Genomic DNA, 20,157 nt, shown 5'->3' with positions numbered 1-20,157 from the left:
ATATACTATTCACAAGCAGATTTTGTTTATTAACTTTTTAATAAGTAGTGTAGATGGAGCATAAGAACAGTGTTAACTTGTGTGTTACATATTACAGGAAATTAACTAGCAAGAACTCTCATTAAACACTACTGTTCTAATTAAAATCTTCTTAAAGCTAGTAGTTCTGATCCACACTGGTATAATAATGGGAGAAATGTTTTTATTTTTCATTCAATAAGCATTTCTCGAACACCTATTCATCTATTCATTTGTTCCATAAATGTGTTTAATGTTCATTCAGTGCCAGATACTCTGCCAAATGTTATGGAGGTTACTAAGTTAAATTAAACATAGAACCTATCTAGATGGAGTTTAGGGTAGCATAGGAGAGACATGGCATACATTGATAACTACACAACGTGGCATAAAGTCAATAATTTTTCTTGGAAATGAAGAGTGAGGCATAAATTAAAGAAAGGTAAGATATAACAACTGAGATACAAAAAAGGAGAATATAAAACTATGTAGAAGTTCAGGGTCTAAAAAATTACTACAAAATGAGAGGTAGTGAGAGGTACCTTTGATTCTTGCTAGCAATATTTTGATATATAAGATAAAAATACATGATAAGAAAGTTTAAAAATTGAAAAGTAGATACTTATGATAAATCTATGTAGTCTCACAATAGAATTTTGGCACCATAACAGAAGTATTAAAATTCCCTTGATATAAAAGCTATATTGAAGTGGCAAAGACATTTATAAAAAATTGCTATATGGAAAATAATAAATATTAAATTACTCCATTCCATCATGCCTAGGTTAATTTGTATTTGGCTGCCAAAAGAAGATTACTGGCTTTTTAGTTTTCTATTTTAACATATGTATTGGATATTGATATTTTAATGATTTCTAGCACTAATTATAATTATTAGTTAATTAAAGCAAACCATACATTGATATGAGAGGAGAAATGAGAAAAACTTATGTGGCAGTGAGACAGGGTACTTGTTAATCCATAAAAATCCATTTTATTCAGAAATATGAAGATATCATTTCCACCTTTCGGTTTTATCAGCTGCTTTTCAACTTTCATTGTGTTCATTGGTCAAAGAATTCTTACATTTAAACTGCTGACTCAACTTGGCCAGATTTGCTTTCATTATGATTATAAATGTAGCTTTGCAATAAAGACAGGGCTGACTATTTCGTGGCTGATGGATGAAGCAAAATGGAATCCTTCAACCCTAAAATGAAGGCATCAGGCCTCTGGAAATTGGATACAGCTTAATAGCCCCAAAGCACAATTTTCAGAATAGAATTCTGATCTTTTCCCCATGGATAAATCAGCATTATTCAGCTAAAAGGAATGAGAATATATTTTGGCAAGCAAATGTATAGTAGACATTCGTAGACCAAGAGAATCTGCCTGAAATGAGGTTGGAAAATAGGTATTTTGAAAATAAGATCTCAGATAGGGTTAAAAAGGTGAGAGAGAGAGAGAGAGAGAGAGAGAGAGAGAGAGAGAGAGAGAGAAAGAGAGAGAGAGAGACAGAGAGAGAGACAGAGAGAGAGAGAGAGAGAGAGAGAGAGAGAGAGAGAGAGCAGAATACCAGATTAAGCTGCTCTTAAACAATGCTTGAGAACATATTGTAATGACCCCAATTGTAAGGGAGATTTTAAAAATGTCCCCATCCCCACTCTGGGCACATCATATTGGAGAAAGAAGTGTCAGGGAGAAACTGAGATCTATGAAGGTTACCCTGGGAGAGTTTAGTAGGATATGGGCCCCAATTTATTAACATACTGAATAATACTAACTTTTGAGTACTTCCTATATATCAGGCATGCTGCTACCTGCTTTACATGTATTATTTCATTTAGTCCTCATGACAACTTTATCACAGATGTGCTATTTCTATGCTCATTATGCAAATGAGGAACTGATTAAGAAATTTTCCAATTAGTGATAGTAATTCTAATCTCAGCCCTCAGACTCCAGAGCTAGTGCTCCAAGCACTGTATTAATAACTTTTAGCAAACAAGTTGGCCAGGTGGGACTTCAAATTGCAGTCCTCCTGCCTCAGCTTCCCAGAGTTCTGGGATTACAGGCACGTACCATCACACCAAGCTTCTGGAATCTTTAATAGTTTTCATCTGTTCTGTTGTGTGTTTTTTAGTGGAAAAGAAGACTCCTGAGAGAATTTCAAACTCAGTGTGGTGTCACTCTCTTTCACCGGCCTTACTTTACTTTTTGCGTCTAAAGAAGTGCAGAAGGGTGAAGTTGGTAGAGGTATTCATTATATTTTAGTCTTTTAGTCTGCTAGAACAAAAACTGGAAGACTGAGTGCATCATAAACAAACACTTATTTCTCATAGTTTTGGAAATTGATCAAGTGTCAGCAGATTCAGCATTTGGTGAAGACTGCTTCCAGTTAACTGCTGGCTTCTGGCTTTGGAAAGGTCCAGTTAGCATCCTCAAGCATATGTTATAAATGCACAAATCCCATTTTGTAAAATTTAAGCCCTCATGACCTGATCATCTCTCCTAAAGCTCTGCCTCCTAGTACCATCATAATCATATTGGGGATTAGGTTGCAGCACAGGAACTTCAGGTAGAAAGTGAGCATTCAAAGAATAACAGCAGGCAGAATAAATGGGATTCCTAATACCGCACAGAATATATATATATATATATGAATAAATCACGGCTGATGCAATAAATGGACCCTGATTAATTTCCTACTTATGTTCTAGAAATCATTTAAACACTTGAGAAAGTATGTGCAAAGTATCAGGATAATTTTGATGAAACATTTTAGTAAATGAAGTAAGAACTTATTTCAAATTTAAACTGAGTTACATAGTGAGTTAGATACATGATATATTAGATACCTGATTTATGTCTACCACTTCACTAGACCCTATCAAGGGATATAGGTTAAGTATATGCAAAAACATTCCTGTGAGTATAATAAGCAAATATTAGTCATCAATTGCTTTGATGATTTTTTTTATACCTGTGCAGTCTCATTTAACAATAAAGCTCGCATTTAAAGTTCAAAAGACCTAAATGCTGTCAAAAAAAGCATATAATACTTATGTCAAATTCTTTTAAAACATTTAAGAAAATTAGGAAATACTTCCTAAAAATCTTTGAGATTAACATTTAAAAAAAAAACAGCAATCAAGCTTTAAGTCCTTTTCTTTCTCCTGTTGTGTATAATGTATAACCATCTTCTCTTTGTGTTTTTGCAAGTTTATTTTTTAGGTTTTGAACTTGTTCCTGTGGGCAATTATTGAATTGAGCCTTCTCATCTGTGCTCCATCCATTCAGAGTCTAGCCTGACAATGATGATAATGTTTTCTCTATTCAGATCTGAAGTCTTCCTGCTGTCTTCTAGGAAGAGTGCTCCATGTGCCATCTTATATTTATTTTCTTTGGGACAATGTGGTATCTAGAGATTATGGGAACTGTAAGACACTAAGTCTCACCAGCACAGATGGAAATATAAGCAGGAAGCCAGTGGGGAGTTAATTGGGTGGCATCTGGCCCTGGGGTCCAGCAGAGGCAAACAAGCCATCTTCCCAGTGCCTCCTGATAAGCTAGGGTTGTCCCTCGGAGATAAAGGTGGCAAATGGAGCTTCTCATTTTTATGCTGTCTACAAATGACTCATTGTTAGTAGCTGCTAGTGGTAGGAGGGACTTCAATTAGCCAGTGCATTTAGGACAGAAATAAAATATGACATCTCTTCTGTGTGTCTAAATGGCACAAAATAGGAATTTTTCCACTGTTACATTAAAATGAGGGTAAGCTGCTATCTTAGCGGTTTTCTGACTTTTGCTTTCTCTCTTTTTCTCTCTGCCATCATGATTTCCCTTCCCAGAATCCATACTTATTTCAGGTAAGGGTCATTTTGCCTGGAGAGCAGACTAATTTCTCCCAGGAGAAGGCTTGAAGAAACAGTACCAGGTGTTAACATTTCATTCAAAACCTAAAGACTGACTGAAGAAAAAAACTTCTGCCAATACATTTAGGGGAAACAGAGACCAACTAAGTTAGGAAATAGAATCACAATAGTTTTGAGATCCTAATTAACATAGAACATAGCACAAATTTCTGGAAAGAGGACTTGGGCACCCCCATGGGATTACTTGAAAACCAGTGCTTTCTGACCAATGGGCATGGCTGTCTTGAGAGTTAGTAGTATTGTCAGGCAGAGGAAGCTTGGAATTGGGAGATGTGAAATTTGCTGGCTCAAACTATCAGCTCCATATATCAACTGTCATTCAGAATGAACGAAGCTACTGACAAAGCGATCCTTCTTTGGTACTTAAGTTTGATTGATTGGTTGATCTAGTTGGAAGCAAAAATTGCTGCCAGTGAGGAAAACAAAATCTAGGGTTTCAAACAAGGTTATTTTAGAATCGTAAGGGCACTAAATCATAGAATAAAATATTATTTATTTATTATTTTACTTACTTTCCAACTAGTGGAAAACACTTGGAAACCATGAGTTTTGAATTTTAATTCCAGTATAATCATCTAATTGGATGATTATGAAAATATGCCATGATGTCTTTGGGCCTTTTTTGGTTTAAAATGAAAAGTTCTATTAGATCAGTATTGGGGCTCTTGGAGTCATCAAATATAATTATTGTTGTTTGTAAAAGATTCATTACCGTATTTGGCCACTAGAAAATAAAATTTAGGCATTGGGGTTATAGCTCAGTGGTCAAGCCCTTGTGTAGCATGCATAGGCCATAGGTTGGACCCCTTTCTTCACAGGATAGGCAAACAAAAAAGCTAAGACAAAAAATAAAAAAAAATACAGGTTAAATTAAAATCAGTCCCCTCTTTCCTGCCACCTCCAGCTGAACCACTATCATTTGGTAAAGAACTTTTTCCCTAATGAATGCATAAATAGATATTTATTGGGTTGATGGAAAATTCTTAACGTGGTCAGCTTAATAGACTAAGGGCTTATGAGTTGAAAGTGAAAATAGGGAAGATGAATAGCTCCTTGCCTCTGACTTTGTCACTGGTGGCTTACTAGGTTAGCAAACTGAGCATGTCCAGAGTAAAAGTGAGCAAAGTGACTGATAAATACCTTCTATGGCAAATGGCTTCCCCACTGTCAGAAGCTTGCAGTCAGCGTCTATGGACACTTCGTAATCCAGAAGGGCTTTGTCCATGATGAAGGCATCTAGCTTCTCTGGATCATTTCTGTATTTAAGAACAGGAGAAGAAAAGCAAAAGTGATTTATTAATCAGCAGGAAACAGTAGGCCTGACGGTTGGCTTTGGTTTAGGGGACAGAATCCTGGACACAAAGGGTAGTCGATGCTTGCTCGCTTCGGACTCAGGTTTCTTGCCATTGCACTGGCCTGTGCACAGAGACCAGGGAAACAGGCACTTATAGACTGAATGATGTCCTTATTATGGGTTCATAACTTTAAATCCTACACTGAAGCCAGAAAAACTCTGAATTGAATACGTAAGTATACAGAGAGGGTCAAGTCCTTTCATATTATCATAGCAACTTTCTGTGTTAAGCTTTGTGTTTGTTTCCTCCATAGATTTTTACTACTAAAGACTGTGATACAGCAAATGGGAAACTGAGGTTCAAAGTGATAAAGTAAGATAGACAAATTTATAGTGCTTATAAAGGTTGGAGTCAAGTGGTCTCCTTATAGATTTGAAAGCTGCATTTCTTTTCATCACAATCATAATCATATTCTTCAGACCTCAGATATTATTTCCTATTCAGGAATAGATACTGAAGAAATCCTTAAAAAAAAGATCTTAACATTTTTGGAGAATAGGAAGCTATGGTTCTCTGAATCCATGGAGTAGCATTCCTTAAGTAGAAGGGAAAGCTTATATAATAAATAGATCTTACTGGCCTAATTTATTACTCTGTCTCCAGAGATTCATGCTTCACTTCCATCATAGTGGTAGTTTAGGTGAGAATAATTTAAGGTATGTATTTCTAGGCTGTACCAGTGAATTGGCAATGGACTAAGTCTTCTCATTTTGGGGAGATGAATGCCTTAAAACTGGAGGAGAATATGGTTAAACTCATCAAAAACTGAAGTGAGAAAGACATCCTAGAGACTGTGATTCCTAGAAGATCCACTGGGCAAGAAACACTTCTACATAGATGTCTTTGGGCCACGTATAGCTGTATAGTAAATAACATCAACTTGTTTATTTGATGTCAATTGTTTCCTTTTCCTGTGCTTTCAGGAAATAACATGGACAGTTCAAAATGTTACCACCTTTTTCAGGGACATTTAAAAAAATTTTATCTGGATATTGTTTACCTGTAACCAAAATAAAACCATCTTTCTGATTCATAGCAGTGGGCAGCTTCAGAAAAGGTTGGGGATGTGAATAGTTTTCTGAGGGTTGATGCTGCATAACCTTAGGAGGAATTGTGGCAAGAAAATCAAAATCCAATATCCTACAAGTATTTATGGTCTCAGTATGACAATGAAAATAAGATTTAATTTCAGTTTGGTGGTTTGAATCAGTATTTTCTGCTCAGTGTCACTGGTATCCTTAAATACTACACTTGGCTTTGGGCAGCCAAATGCAGTTTACTATGACAGATTTCTGCTGAGTCAGAAGACAGAAAGAATCAGCTCACTGACTCTCTTGGGGCCTGGAGTCACTGTTAAAGCCATGGCTGGGTTTGATCCAGGTACAAGTAGCTTTCAGACTGGCTGAATCACTGTTGTGGTTGGCAGGGCCTCAAGTTATTTCTCCCATTATAGAAATAGGGAGGCTTTTATTTGAGCATTAATTTAAAAATAAATATCATATATTACAGAAACCAGTCATACTAAAGAAATGAACATTTAATTGAGATTAACTTATTATCAAGAAAGTATAGGTCTAAGCCTGGGGGGATTGTGATGAGAGTGGGGAAGGACAGGTTGCACAGGTTTCAGGGACAATGCCTAGTGGGTCAGAGCTCTGAGACACCAAAGGTAACGTGAGCACTGGTTGTTTAGATTGGTATCTAAGAGTGCTAGTAGTAACTAGGACAGAAGTGGAGAGAAAGTACAGAGAGCAGAAAGAAGGCATTGCTGATGAGCTCACCTAGATTCCTATTTCACATCAACCAGTGAATCATCTGGGGAGCTTGTTAAAATGCCATTCCTGATGGAGCAGGTTTGGGGCCTGAGATTTATTTTTTCTGTTTGGTTGAGCCAGTGGCTCACTATGGAGCTCCGGCAGGCCTCAGGCTTATGGTCCTCTTGCCTCAGCTCCTCGAGTGATGAAATTACAGGGGTGCACTACCACACCTGGGGAGATTTTCTGCTTCTAACTAACTCATGGATGTTAACAGCAATGCAGATGCTGGTGGGACAGGAACTATTCACTGAACGTTAAGGACTTGCACTTCCTTTAGTCTGAAGCAGTGGTTGGGTGCCAGAGACCTGATTCTAGTCCTGACTCTACCACCTGTTAGCCACACAATCATGGAAAACGAACTCCTTTCTGATCTTCTTCGTTGTGCCTGCTTTTCTAATGGTTGCCACTCTGCAGGCTAGGATAAGGTCAGTACTGGACACTAGAGGACCTCATGAGATAAAGGCACTGGGTCAAATGAATGCATCAAGTGGAATGGAACTGCAGGGAAGCGCAGCAGTGGTTCATCTAACTTTCATAACACTGCCAGTAAAGCCCAGCCTGTCAACCATTACTGTCTAGCTGGGAGCCATTGCTATCTCCCTGGTGTCTTATTCTCTCTCTCAACCATGCATTTGCCTGAAGGAAAGAATACAGAAAAAGACCTGGGAGGCTCTGCAGTCCTAAACTCTGTATCAGAGAGGGACTCTAACGTTTTGATTTTCTTGCAGCATTACAAGTGCCATTTTCTTGTACTTAAACGTCGTATATAACTTTGCAAATCTAAGAGCACACAGCTTCTTCTCCGAGCTCTAGTTAAAAGTCAATAAAATTGTTTAAGGGGCCTATTACCAGAGCTCTTAAGAAACACAAAGCCCTTATGTCCCATGAAATCTTTATTCCGACTCTTTTCTAAAATAGAATTTGAGGCATCAGGCCCTGCTGTTCATTGGGAAGATTGTTGACCGTGGAGAAACTAGTTTCTTGATACCACACAATCGAATACATTGGAGATTTGAATGTGCGTTATAATCCTGATGCCATTAGGAGACAGAGACCTTACTTTTATGCAGTGATGGTTACTGGGTGGCATTCATTCCCTATTTCCAGGCAGATGAGACAAGCAGACCCATGGCCGCACTGCTCTCCTTTGCAGTCAGCTTCATTGAATTACAGACTCTGATACTCTTCCACGGCAATGTGATTGCCTTTGATTGCTCCTCATAAATTCTTATGAGAAAGATGCAGGAATGGAAATTGTAGCTTTCTACCTTATTTCTTTTCTAACAGGAAATCGCTAAGATAAATTACATTTCTTTATGTCAAGGAGAGGCATTCCATGAGCTTAGGAATTCGCTGTAAAAGAAAGGGTTGCTTTCGGCCACTTTATCCTCTGGCTCCATTCCCTGTGTGTTTGATCATGTCAGCACCATTGTTTTCACAAGTGAGGTCAAGCCAACATTTGCTTCTCCTACCATCTGCTACGCTAATGACCCTATTGACTGTTTAATCAAAGCTACTGCCAACTTGTCACTATGCAGGTAACTACTAATATAGTTACATAGTTCAGTGCTCACTTTTCCACATTGACTCCTGGCTTGCACACAGTACGAGATACTTCTAAACACATAGTGGTATATTTGTCATTTTAAAAAGCAATGAATACAGTAGTACTTAACTCTACGCAGTGAGAACTTTTAGGACGAGGAGATTGACACTCACTTCAGATTTTGCACTCCATCAGGGGTGGCTGGGACATTGTACCTTCTCATGTACTCATGCATCTCTGGGAAACTTTGCCTCACATAATCTTCAGCACTGCTTTCCCGAACAGTTCCAAACCGGAAGCCTTGGGATGGATGGTGCAGCTATGAAGGGGAAAAATAAATGACTTTAATAAAATTTAGAATTATTTTGTTTTTTTTTTCCATTATTCTTTGGAATCTGGTGATAATGTACAGGCTTCCAAAACACATGAGGCATAAACATGGATATAGACATGGGAATATGATCACAGGCATGTGTGCCACTGACATGGGAATATGCTCCTTCTTATCCCAGATTTCACATTAGGAATTGCTCTATCTACAGAAGCAACAGGTGGAAACAACAAACCAAAATGTAAACCACTACTTTCCTTTATTCTGAGAACCTATTAGAATTATCTAGAGAATGTACAATTTGGCATTAGACTGAGGTTCATACTGCATATTAAAGCAGATAATCCTCCTTGGCGAGAACTACACAAAGGCCATGTTAGAATTATGCATCCTGAGGTTACAGTATTCATGACCTAATGTAATGAATATATCCTTTAATGTTTTTACACTGTATTTATTCTAAGTGTTTTGAATTTACTTTCAACATTGTAAAGTGATTTCTTTCCTTTAAGTAGCTGTATTATCCAATGATGAATCATGCTGTATATTTTCTCAAGACAAATGGTGCATACGACAGTTAAGAGCAATGAAGGGGAGAGGTTGCAGGCATAGACAAAGTCATATCACATGTTTCCAGGATGCAGGATCTCACAGTGAGGAGAGGTGGTGCATTGGGAGCTCTGTGAGACTTTCCATCACTAACGATCATAAGCATGCATCACACTACTCTTATTCAATAAGAGTTGTAGAGAAATATAGAAGAGTCTAAAACTGGGACTATTTAAAATGTAAGTATCAACAGAGATTGAACCATGTTATGAAAATGATCAAATATTCTATAACCAGCAGCATTTTAGAGATTATTCCTTTCCAAAACCATTAAAGTCTTTGCATTTTCTTATTTTGCTTTATATTGACGTATTTTAATATCACTGGTTTTGATATGAAGACCATGAAACTGAGGTTCGTGTATGGGCTTCATGAAATTTATAAGCCTGCTGAAATTAACAACATTTATGTAAATTATGTGCTTATAATTTTTCTATGGAAGGAGATAATATAGAGATTTTTAATAAGTAGGTTTTCAAATTGTTTACAACCCCCAAACTAAAAACGCCATCAGTATGGTAACACAGAGCTTATATTTGAAAATTAATTAGCTTTGATATACACTAAAGGTCTAACAATGGGATCATAGTTAAATAAACTAAATGGTACACTTTTATAGAATGTAATGCAATGTGTATGTCACATTTGTAAAATATCCTTATTAAAAGGAAGCCAAATAGCTTTTACTTGTCATGACCAAAATTAAATGTGTATTTATTCAAATATTATGATTCCCCATAGATGTCATATGTGTACACATATGGATGTGTGCATATGTAAGCACACTTTGGAAGAAAATGTATTGAGATGATAGCAATCATTGTTCTACTTCTGTCGAAGTTATACTATTTTAGTTTATGAATTATCTACAGAGATACATATAATGTTTATGAATGCAGAAAGTTTTGGTTTAAAATCAGCACAAAAAACACTCATTAACTAACTCAGTATTCATTGAGGGCCCACTATGTACAATTCTCAAAATTTATTTGGGCCACGAAGACAAATGCCTGCAGTTATTGCCATGTAGGTACTCTTACCGTCTCGTTACTCATTATATTTCTTTGTGTGCACCACTGGGAAGTATAGGGTATACCCTAGTGTTTAGTGTAATCACCTCATGCCCTGAACAAAATCTAATGGGTAATGCCAGCATAGTTTTAATAGGGCATAAACCATCGTAACAGTATCTAACATTTATCGAGTGCTTATTATATACCAAGCATAGTGCTTTACATGTATTATGGTATTTAATCCTCATAATGCATTAATGAGGAGGGCACCATTACTACTTATTTTAAAGATTTATTTACCAAAGCTCAAAGAAGGGAAATAATTGGCATAAGATCATGCAGCTGAAGGCAGAAGGTTTGGGATTAGAACCCAAGTCTGATTTCAAAACCTGTGTTGTTATCTCCCACATTATTCTGCCTTGGAGATTGTGGAGTCAGCTGCAGGAAAGTTATATTTTAGAAGGAACTCACTGGACTTTTTAAAATATTCTCCTGGAGGCTTCAACTCTGTGGTAATACTCACAAAAGCAAATTGCTTCCCTAAGGCTTGAGCAAAGAAAATTTATCAGCATTTTTTTTGTCTGTCTAACACTTATTCATTATTTAAGGCTTAGATCAAGGTTTTCTGTGAAGTCTGTGGTCTTATTTAGTGTCACTTTCACAAAGTGTTAACAAATATAATTAACTGCTTATTTATCTGTATAGATACAATATTGTATACATGCAAAATATATAGGCTACATTTTACATTTTAGATAAGCAATCTTTCACACTTTTTAGGCATTAACTCCTTTGATCTTCACAAGAAAACTATAAACTCAGTGTTTCTGTTATCTTTCTTTTACAGTTGAAGGAACAGAACCTTGTAACATTTGTCATTTGGCCAAAGTCTCAGATCCAGTAAATGTTACACCTGGGCTTTAACCCCAGGCAGTCTGACCAAAGCCTCTCAGCTTTAGAGCCCCGAGAAACACAGTTTCTGGCATATGCCATTCTGACTTACCAAGTCTGGTCATTATAAAATTTGCTGCTTAAGTACCAGGCAGTGAGCTGAGGGCTTCAAACATTAATAATTCTGCAACGTGGACATTGTCTTCTTGTTTTACAGATTAAGATATGGAGGGTCAGATTCTTGTAGCCAGCAAGTACCAAGATTTTCTCCTAACTGGTGGACCAAGTTTCACTCATTTATTTCAGTAACATGTTGAAGCCCTTGGATCCTGGCAGGCAGCTACTTTATAATTGTTTGTCAAGTTAATTTATGTTACCACAGTCCTCCTGTTTTTCCTCATCCATTCAATTAGTACTCATTCTTCTGTTTTCAGTTCAGTAGCTTATTGTCTAAGCCACATTTTGCTTTCATTAAGTCCTCACGTATACCTACTGATGCACTTTTAAATGTGTTATTGTTTGATTTTTATCTAGACTCTCATCTTTTTTTACTGGAACTTCTGTCAACAAGAATCATGTCTTTTTTTTTGGTACCAGGGATCAAACTCACAACCTCACACTTGGCAGCAGGCGCTTATGCCACTGAGCTAAATCCCCAGCCCGAATCATGTCTATGTTAACTCACTGTTGTAATACCAATGGTTTTCAGATTATAGCTGTGCCATAGAATAATTTTAATTGATCAATTCATAACTTTATAATCATTCCTTGAACCCAGCGGGAGATAAAACGTTTATCATTACACTCAGTGAAAGAGTGCTAAGTGTGATCTACCACTCTATCCTTCTAAATGAGCCTTCTTTTTGAGGGAAAATAACTATAGTATCGTTAACAAAAATGTTTGCTTTATATTTGCAAATAATCTCTTTCAAGAGTTCATTTCCTTGTTTTATCACGGTAGAGTACTTTTATGGCCTATTAAGTGCATCTAGGAAACTGCCTTTCTGGGTCTCATTTTCTCTGTGGAGGGTCTCAGAGCATCTTTCTTTCCTAGGGAACTGAAGGAGCTGAGAGCCAACAGAAACTGGAGCTGGGCCTTTGTGTTTTCCTTTGCATTTTTTTCTGCTTCCATTTACTTATCTGTTCTCACATCTGCCTTATGTGCTCTGTAAAGCAGTGGTTTTGAGAGAGGTAAATTCCCTTAAGCATTAACAAATAACTGGAATACAGAGGGGAAATCATTTAAAAAAAACTTGCATGAGCTTCGTTCTTTAACTTGGAGTTGTTTTATAAATACTGCCACTTTTTTTTTAGCTCAAGTAACCTTCATCTCTGTCCTTTACACATCCCTTTTCTTTCCTTCCAGCCCATTCAGAGTCATCTTAGAACTCAAAAAATCTGATTATGACACTCACTGACTTCATGGACCCTCAGACTAGGTAAGGATATCTGTAAACCCTTCCTTAATGTAGCTATAATCCACAAAGCAATGATAGCGTTGAAATTATTTTTTAGGTATGACTTCCCTGCTAGCTTAAAATTTTCTACAAGAGCGGGACCCATGCCTATCTCCTTCATGTTGTCGTAAGTCTTTAACAAACGTTAAAGGTTGTTATTGTGATCGTCATTGTCATGGTCATCATCATGATTATTATGATCATCATGATGTAAAAGTGCAGCACGTGTTGATTACGTTTCTTTCATTGCTGAGACAAAATACTTGGCATCCAAAATGAAGGAAGGGAATGTTTGTTTAGCACAGAGTTTGTGGAAGTTTTAGTCCATAATCAGCAGGCTCCAAGACAAAGTGCACATGACAGAGAGCAACAGGTCATGGTGGCAGAAAACAGCACAAGCAAAAGCAGCAGAAGTGGAGGCACACAGAGAGTAGACTCTTTCTGTCCCTTGTATCATGTGTAGGCCACATCCATAATTAGCAATGGTGGACCATAAGTTGTTTATAAACTCTGGAAGCCTGCCTCCCTGACTACATGAGGCTCTAGGGGGACATCCAGACTCAGATTAACACAGTGTTCATCACATAGGAGTTTCTTGGTCAATATGGGAATTATAAGTGAATTGTCAGTATTAACATGAAATCCTCTTAGTTTCAATTTATCACAGATTTCAAACTTTAGTCACACTTGATGTTTCTTTTTCCTCCTTAAAATTAAATTTTCTGATAATTGTTACCTTAATTTTTTCAAAATAAGATTTAAAAAAAATTTATGTGTGTCATTCTAATGGAAAATAATTATGGCTGATCAGCAATCATAGAATAAGAGAATCAAAAAAGGATCTAAGAGGTGACTGATACAACATAGTGGGTCAGCGTATATCCTGTTTATAATTCAAATAGTCAAGGATGTCAGAAAGCCTGCATCAAGGAGGGAGGGTAAAAGTGTACAAAGAACTCAAAACATTAACATTACTACCATCCCTATCAAGTCCCAGAGACAGAAGCATTGATTTAAAGTTGCAACTAAATACTACTTCACTGGCTCTTCCAATTCTGATCATCTTTGTCAATCCCTTTGGGTCTTGGTGGAAATATCCAAGGTTAAATTATCTATCTGTACATTAATTGTTCAGCATTTCTGGAATACTGAACTCCATGTAGAGAACATGGAAAATAGTAAGACAGACATTTATAAAAAACAGCAAAGAAGTAGCTCAAAAAAAAAAAAAAACTCAGGAAATAAGCTTCTGTGACAAAGATAAATATGTTTTGGATTAAAAACAATCCCAGGGCTCAGAAAAAAATATATATGCATTTATCTGAGATTGGCACTTAAATCATAAATGAAATATAATGACTGAACCTGAAACTGGTATAATGTTCTTCAGAGGTGGAAAGGGTCATTTTCAGCTTTCCCAATGTAATAGGGTATCCTAGGTATTAAGGACATAGTTCCTGCCCATGACATTATTTTATCCATATCAAAATTGTGAACTTTCTTAATACCAAGTTGTTTCAGGACTCAAAGGAGCTATAAAGTCACGTACTGTATGTAGTACATGACTCTAATTGTACTTTTATTATCCACTAATGTCTGAGTCCTTTATAGCAAGGGTAAAGAAACCTGTGGCTTTTTCAACATGCAGATTCTGTACTCATTTAATTTAGGTTGATACTTGAGGTTTTTCATCTAGGCAGTGCTGATATCTTGGTTCATGGATCAGACTTTGAGTACAAAGATTTTATTATAACATCACTATTAAATCTTCTTGATTAACTCCAGTGACAAGGAAATCACTTTTTTCTTATGGCATATCTTCTGCATATGAAAGATGATATTGTGTCCCCACGCAATGTATTCCACTTAAATATATACTAATAGTAATAATAACCATATGGCAGTTAATAACCTTAAATATTTGTTATATGCCAATGCACTTAAGCATAACAACATTACCTTGCCACTTATGATGACATTTCAGGAGTTGAGATTCAGGAAGATTTAGCACATTATCTAAGAACTGCAGACAGTGATAAGGTTGAATTTGAAGTTTGCCTGGCTAAAAGCCCTTACTTTCTTATCTTGCACCATTGTCTATATTTGCAGACTTACTGCCCAAGTTTTGGTAAAATGTTAAGTAATATATACCATTAGTGTTATTATTTAAAACATATTTTGGTAATTACAATTGTGGCCATATAATTTATATGGCAAATGGAAACTTTTCTTCAAAAAGGGATACTGTCCATCACAGACAATAGACACCCTAGCTCTGTTCCTGGAAAATAAGGGTATGTGTTCCTCTAACTTACCACTCCTGCTCTGAACATGAGACAATAAAAAATGAGGCTGAAAACATATCTGAGACCTTCCTAGTGCTTTTCTAATGTGAATTCTGAGTATTTGGTAAGCTATGATTCTTTTTCCATATTATTCCTATTGCTTTCTCCATTTGAAGTTAAGCAATTTATTGCCTTTATCTTCATGTTCAGTTGGGCACTTTTTATGTAAGTTCAGCTATTTGCTAGTTAGGAATATTCTTTGGCATTATGGTTGATTTTCATGAGCTTTAATCCAGGTCCTTCTGACAACTTGTATTTCTGCATCGAGTCTATACATAGAGCAGGCATCAGCAAACTATGGTCCGTGGGTCAAATCCAGCCTGACACTGATTTTACAAATCACATTTTGTTGGATGATAGCCTTGCCCATTAATTTATGCACTTATATGTCTGCTTTTGTGCTACATCAGTGGATCTGAGACTATCTGAATCACTAACCTAGCATATTTACTGTCTGGCCCAATCAGAAAATCTTTGCTAGCTATAGCCAGTATAGAATCTAACTAGCTCCTGAACTCTCACATTAAAATTTTTTCTTTTTATTCAAATATCCCAGCGAACACTTAGGAAGAGCTATGTTTGAAGATAAATGAGCAGAAGTAGTGTGATAAATCTCGGCCAGCTGCCTGCCATGTCCAAATTTAGGCTTTGGTATGATGGCACACTTTTTCTAACTGCACTGAGAGATCAGTCTTCTGACTGGTGGTCTGACTATTTCGGTTCTGTTTCTTTACAAAGTTACTAATAGGAAGGCTACAGTGATAAAATTTCAAATTGAAGGTAAAATATGATGCATGGACTGATTTTAAATACTTTCTTGATGGCAGATGATTGTGGAGCAATTTCTAGAGGCAAGAGCTTATTAGAAGTGACCGGTAGAACACCTAGTCATGTTAGCTGAGTTATTTGTTTATTTTGTCTCCTTATTTTCATTTCCCTCTATTCCTTACCATTTTATCCAAGGTTTATGTATTTGCCTTCTGATCAAAGCTGGACTTGTTTTTTATTTCTATATTGTCTTCCATTATTTTTAAAATAATGATACTAGTTAAGCTTACTTGGTGTTTCCATCCAAGATCTTAATTTTTACCTTATTTAATCCTCCAAACAACCTTTTACAGAACATACAGTCATTGTCCTCATTTTGAAGACAGAAGATGTGAAGCTTGGAGGATTGAGCAAATGGCTCAAGGACATGCAACCTCAAAGTGGCAGAGCAGGGAAATTAATCCAGAAACCTGAAAACCTGTGCTATTAATCACTAGCGTACTTAGCCCTAGCACATATTAGCTCTGGTATCTTACTGATTACTTTTTGTTGAGTACATAGCTGCCTTCAGGGAATGTTTCCTCTCTTTTCTCAAACCTAATGATCAATTTAATCCAAATGACTAGAGCCAGCTGAAAAAATAAGACAAATGGTTTATGCCCTTTGGATTTTCAAGCAAGATGTTTATCACAGAGCAGCAGCAGCACTTGAACTGTGCTGTTTACAAAACTCATTCACAAGGCACAAGGAGTCTGATGGTTTTTGATGAAATGCAAGAACAAGCTAGAAGAATCTGTGACACTCCACAAATCAAAACATTGATCTTGTGCCCTTTGGGTTCACATACTTGTGTTCAATGTCTAGATGCCTAACATCATCTTGGCAGTAAGTGTAAGGTGGAGACCTGCTCCTCCTTCCCTGTCACATGTCTCCTTCCCCCATTAGAGGTGCGCATCTTCCTGTCACACATCTAGGTTGCCACACTGAACACCTCAATGTTTCTTTTTTCCATTCTACTTGCTTCACTGGTAAAGACAGATGTCAAATTCAGGAGACTATAAATATATGAATCCTAGGCTAATGGGAAGGTAAGTAGCTGGAGGAGTTGTTAAAGATCATTTAGTCTACTTTTACAGATACCAATACAAATAAATTTCATTTATCAAGCACTCCAAGGTATCTAGAATTGTCCTAATACCTTAATATGAATTATATTACTTGAAGCACATAATAATGATAATAAATAAATAAATAATATTTACTATTGTCATCAACTTTCATTTGAGAAACGAAGGCTTTAGTTTAAATAACTTGCCCTAGAGAAATTGATCAATAAATATAAAAGAGTTTTAAGCTTAGTTTGACTCTAGAGGTTATGTACTTGTACATTACACTGTATTTCTTCCTGATCTAGCTAAGAAGAAAATTTAAGATGATATTGATGAAACTGAAGAGGAGGTCTACTCCAGGTCATACAGATACTGCAAAAATGCTAGCCTAAAATAATCCTAATTTAATGGCTGCTATCAAGAAACCAACCAATAACAAATGGTGGCTAGGCTACAGGGAAAAAGGAACTCTTTCCCCACTGTTGTTGGGTGTGTAAATTGGTACAGTCACTATGGAAATCGGTTTACAGATTCCTCAAAAAACTAAAACTAGAGGTTGCATTTGGCCCAGCTAGTTCTCTCTTAGATATCTTACCCAAAGGGTTAAAGACATCATATTGCAGTGATACATACATACTCATGTTTATAATGTTTATAGCAGCACAGCTCATAATAGTTAAATCTTGGAAGAGCCTATGTGTTTATGGAAACAGATGGATGGGTAAAGAAAATGTGGCATTGTATTACATATAGTGGAAAGGTGGGGAGATAGCTCAGCAGCACAGTGCCCACCTGGCAAGCTGAAGGTAATGAGTTCAATTCCCAATCAAAAGAAAAAAAATATGACTACTTTCTGCTATAAAGAAGGATAAGGTATTTTTTAGCTAAATGGGTGCAGCTTGAGACGATAATCTTCAGTGTAATAAATCAGGCACACAATTTTAAATATTGCATTACTATACTTGTGTGAGAAATCCAAAGTATAAATAAGAAGCTAAGTGGGGCAGACATAACAGGAAGTAGGAAGAACTTATTCAACTGAGAGGGGAAAGAAGAAATGAGGGAGGGGATAGAAGGAAAATGGATTAAAAAAAAGAATTGAAAGAAAAAAAAATGGAAATAGAACTTCCATAAATGTAGAGAGAAAGAAGAAGAATTGTAGGTTCTCCTATAATTATTGTTGTTTGGAGCTGTTGGTTCTGTTGGAGGAGCTCATCATGTTGACTTCCCTGATGTGTACTTGGCTGTTCTCATTGTCAGAGGCATCAAAACTTCCTTGCCACTGAGGATGCCTGTGATGCTTTTTGGGGGAGCCCTAGTCCTTATTTTGTGTGTTGCTTCTTGGCTCTAGTGTGGAACCCTCAACCTACTGGGACAGATCCTTCACCCCACTGGCAGAGACTTTCTAGCTTCTACCACTACTAACCTTTGGGCCTTCCCAGCACAGATTCATGGAACAGACTTGCATGAGTCATTGGGTTTTTTTTTGTTGTTGTTTTGTTTTTTGTACCAGAGATTGAACTCACAATCTTGTGCCTGCCAGGCAAAAAACCTAAGAATAGACATGTAGGATTATATTGAATTAAAAAAAACAACAAAACTTCTGTGCAGAAAAAAAGTGTGAAAAAAAACCTATAAAATGGAAGAAAATATTTGCAAACATTTGCTAAATGGTTAATGTCTAACATATAGAAGTAACTCGATGTAATACCAATGAACAAAAATTGTGAAAAATACCTGGTTAGATATTTCTAAACAGAGAAAAATACCATTAGACTGAAAAAATGGTCAGTATCACTAATCATCAGGTAAATACAAATCAAAATTGCAATGCACTATCCCTTATTCCAGTTAGAATATTAGCAAAAATATTGTGTTGAGGAGAACAGGAAAAATGGGATCTTGCACACTTTGTCGAAAATATAAATTAATATGGAAAGTTGTAGGAAGGTCCTCAAAAATTAAAAACAGAGCTAACATATGATTCAGCAATCCCACTTCTGGGTACATATCCAAAGGAAATAGAATCAGAAACTTGAGGAAAATGTTGGCCCAAGTCAATTCCAGCAGTATTCACAGTAACCAAGATGTGTAATAAGCGGTGGATAAGTGGATGAAGAAGTTGTGATATACAGTTAAATATAGTATCTGGCCACAAAAGGAAATCCTGTAACTTGCAGGAACATGGATGAACTCAGAGGGCATCATATAAAGGGAAGGAACAGGGAGAAATAAAGAGCAGAATGGTATTTATGAGAAGCTGGGTAAACTGGAATGTGGTCTCATGAAAGAATACAGAATCACAGTTAGATAGTAGGAATAAGTTAAAGACATTTAATACACAGCATATTAACTATAGCTAATAGTTTTTGAAGAATACAGAGTGAATATTGTGTTCCCACCACAGAAAGGTAACTATTTGAGGAAATTCATATGTTAATTATCTGTATCTATCTATTTCACAGTGAAGGTATATGTAAGATTCATATATATAATAAATATATAAAATTCTATGTTAAGTTTCACAAATTGGAAAAAAAATCTTGTACTATGTTAAATAATCCTGAGACACTAAATCCAAGTTTTCCTTACCTGTCAGGTTAATATTTTACCATCATTACTGCCAGCACTACTCTTTTTCTTCTCAAAGAAGCATAGAAAAATAGTAATTTATTTGATAGTATGATGATAACAATGTAGCTCACCATGTGCTATGTACTTCATACATAAATTTTTAGAATCTTTTCATCAATCCTATGAAACTTATCCAGTTATTAACCTATTTTATAAATGAAAATCCTGAGGCACAAAGCTGTTAAACAACTTGGCTGAGCTTATAGAGCCAGTAAATGTCAGAGATGGGCAGCTTGTGGTTCTGTCCTGTTGATGTTCTGGAGCACCCAGTTCAAAGGTTGTTGGCCTTACCAACTACTCCCTTAACTTCTGTGAGTAAGACTCACATA

The 20,157-nt window shown here is 36.4% G+C and overlaps 1 protein-coding gene across 1 annotated transcript in view; it reads right to left on the bottom strand.

Moving 5' to 3' along the window:
- Grin3a (glutamate ionotropic receptor NMDA type subunit 3A) overlaps positions 1-20,157 on the bottom strand; it is a 162,262-nt gene that overhangs the window by 49,971 nt on the left and 92,134 nt on the right. The window contains exons 4-5 of the mRNA XM_005004116.4: positions 8,845-8,990; positions 5,094-5,209 (exon numbers count right to left, since the gene is read on the bottom strand). Coding sequence (XP_005004173.1) covers positions 5,094-5,209; positions 8,845-8,990 — 262 coding nt within the window. The remainder of the gene's footprint in view (positions 1-5,093; positions 5,210-8,844; positions 8,991-20,157) is intronic.

The sequence above is a fragment of the Cavia porcellus genome, unplaced genomic scaffold, assembly GCF_034190915.1.
Source record: "Cavia porcellus strain 051 isolate PalLab524CR breed Dunkin Hartley unplaced genomic scaffold, mCavPor4.1 scaffold_1, whole genome shotgun sequence".
Taxonomy (NCBI): Eukaryota; Metazoa; Chordata; class Mammalia; order Rodentia; family Caviidae; genus Cavia; species Cavia porcellus.
Note: the sequence above shows the minus strand (reverse complement) of the source record. Positions and strands in the feature narration are given on the sequence as shown.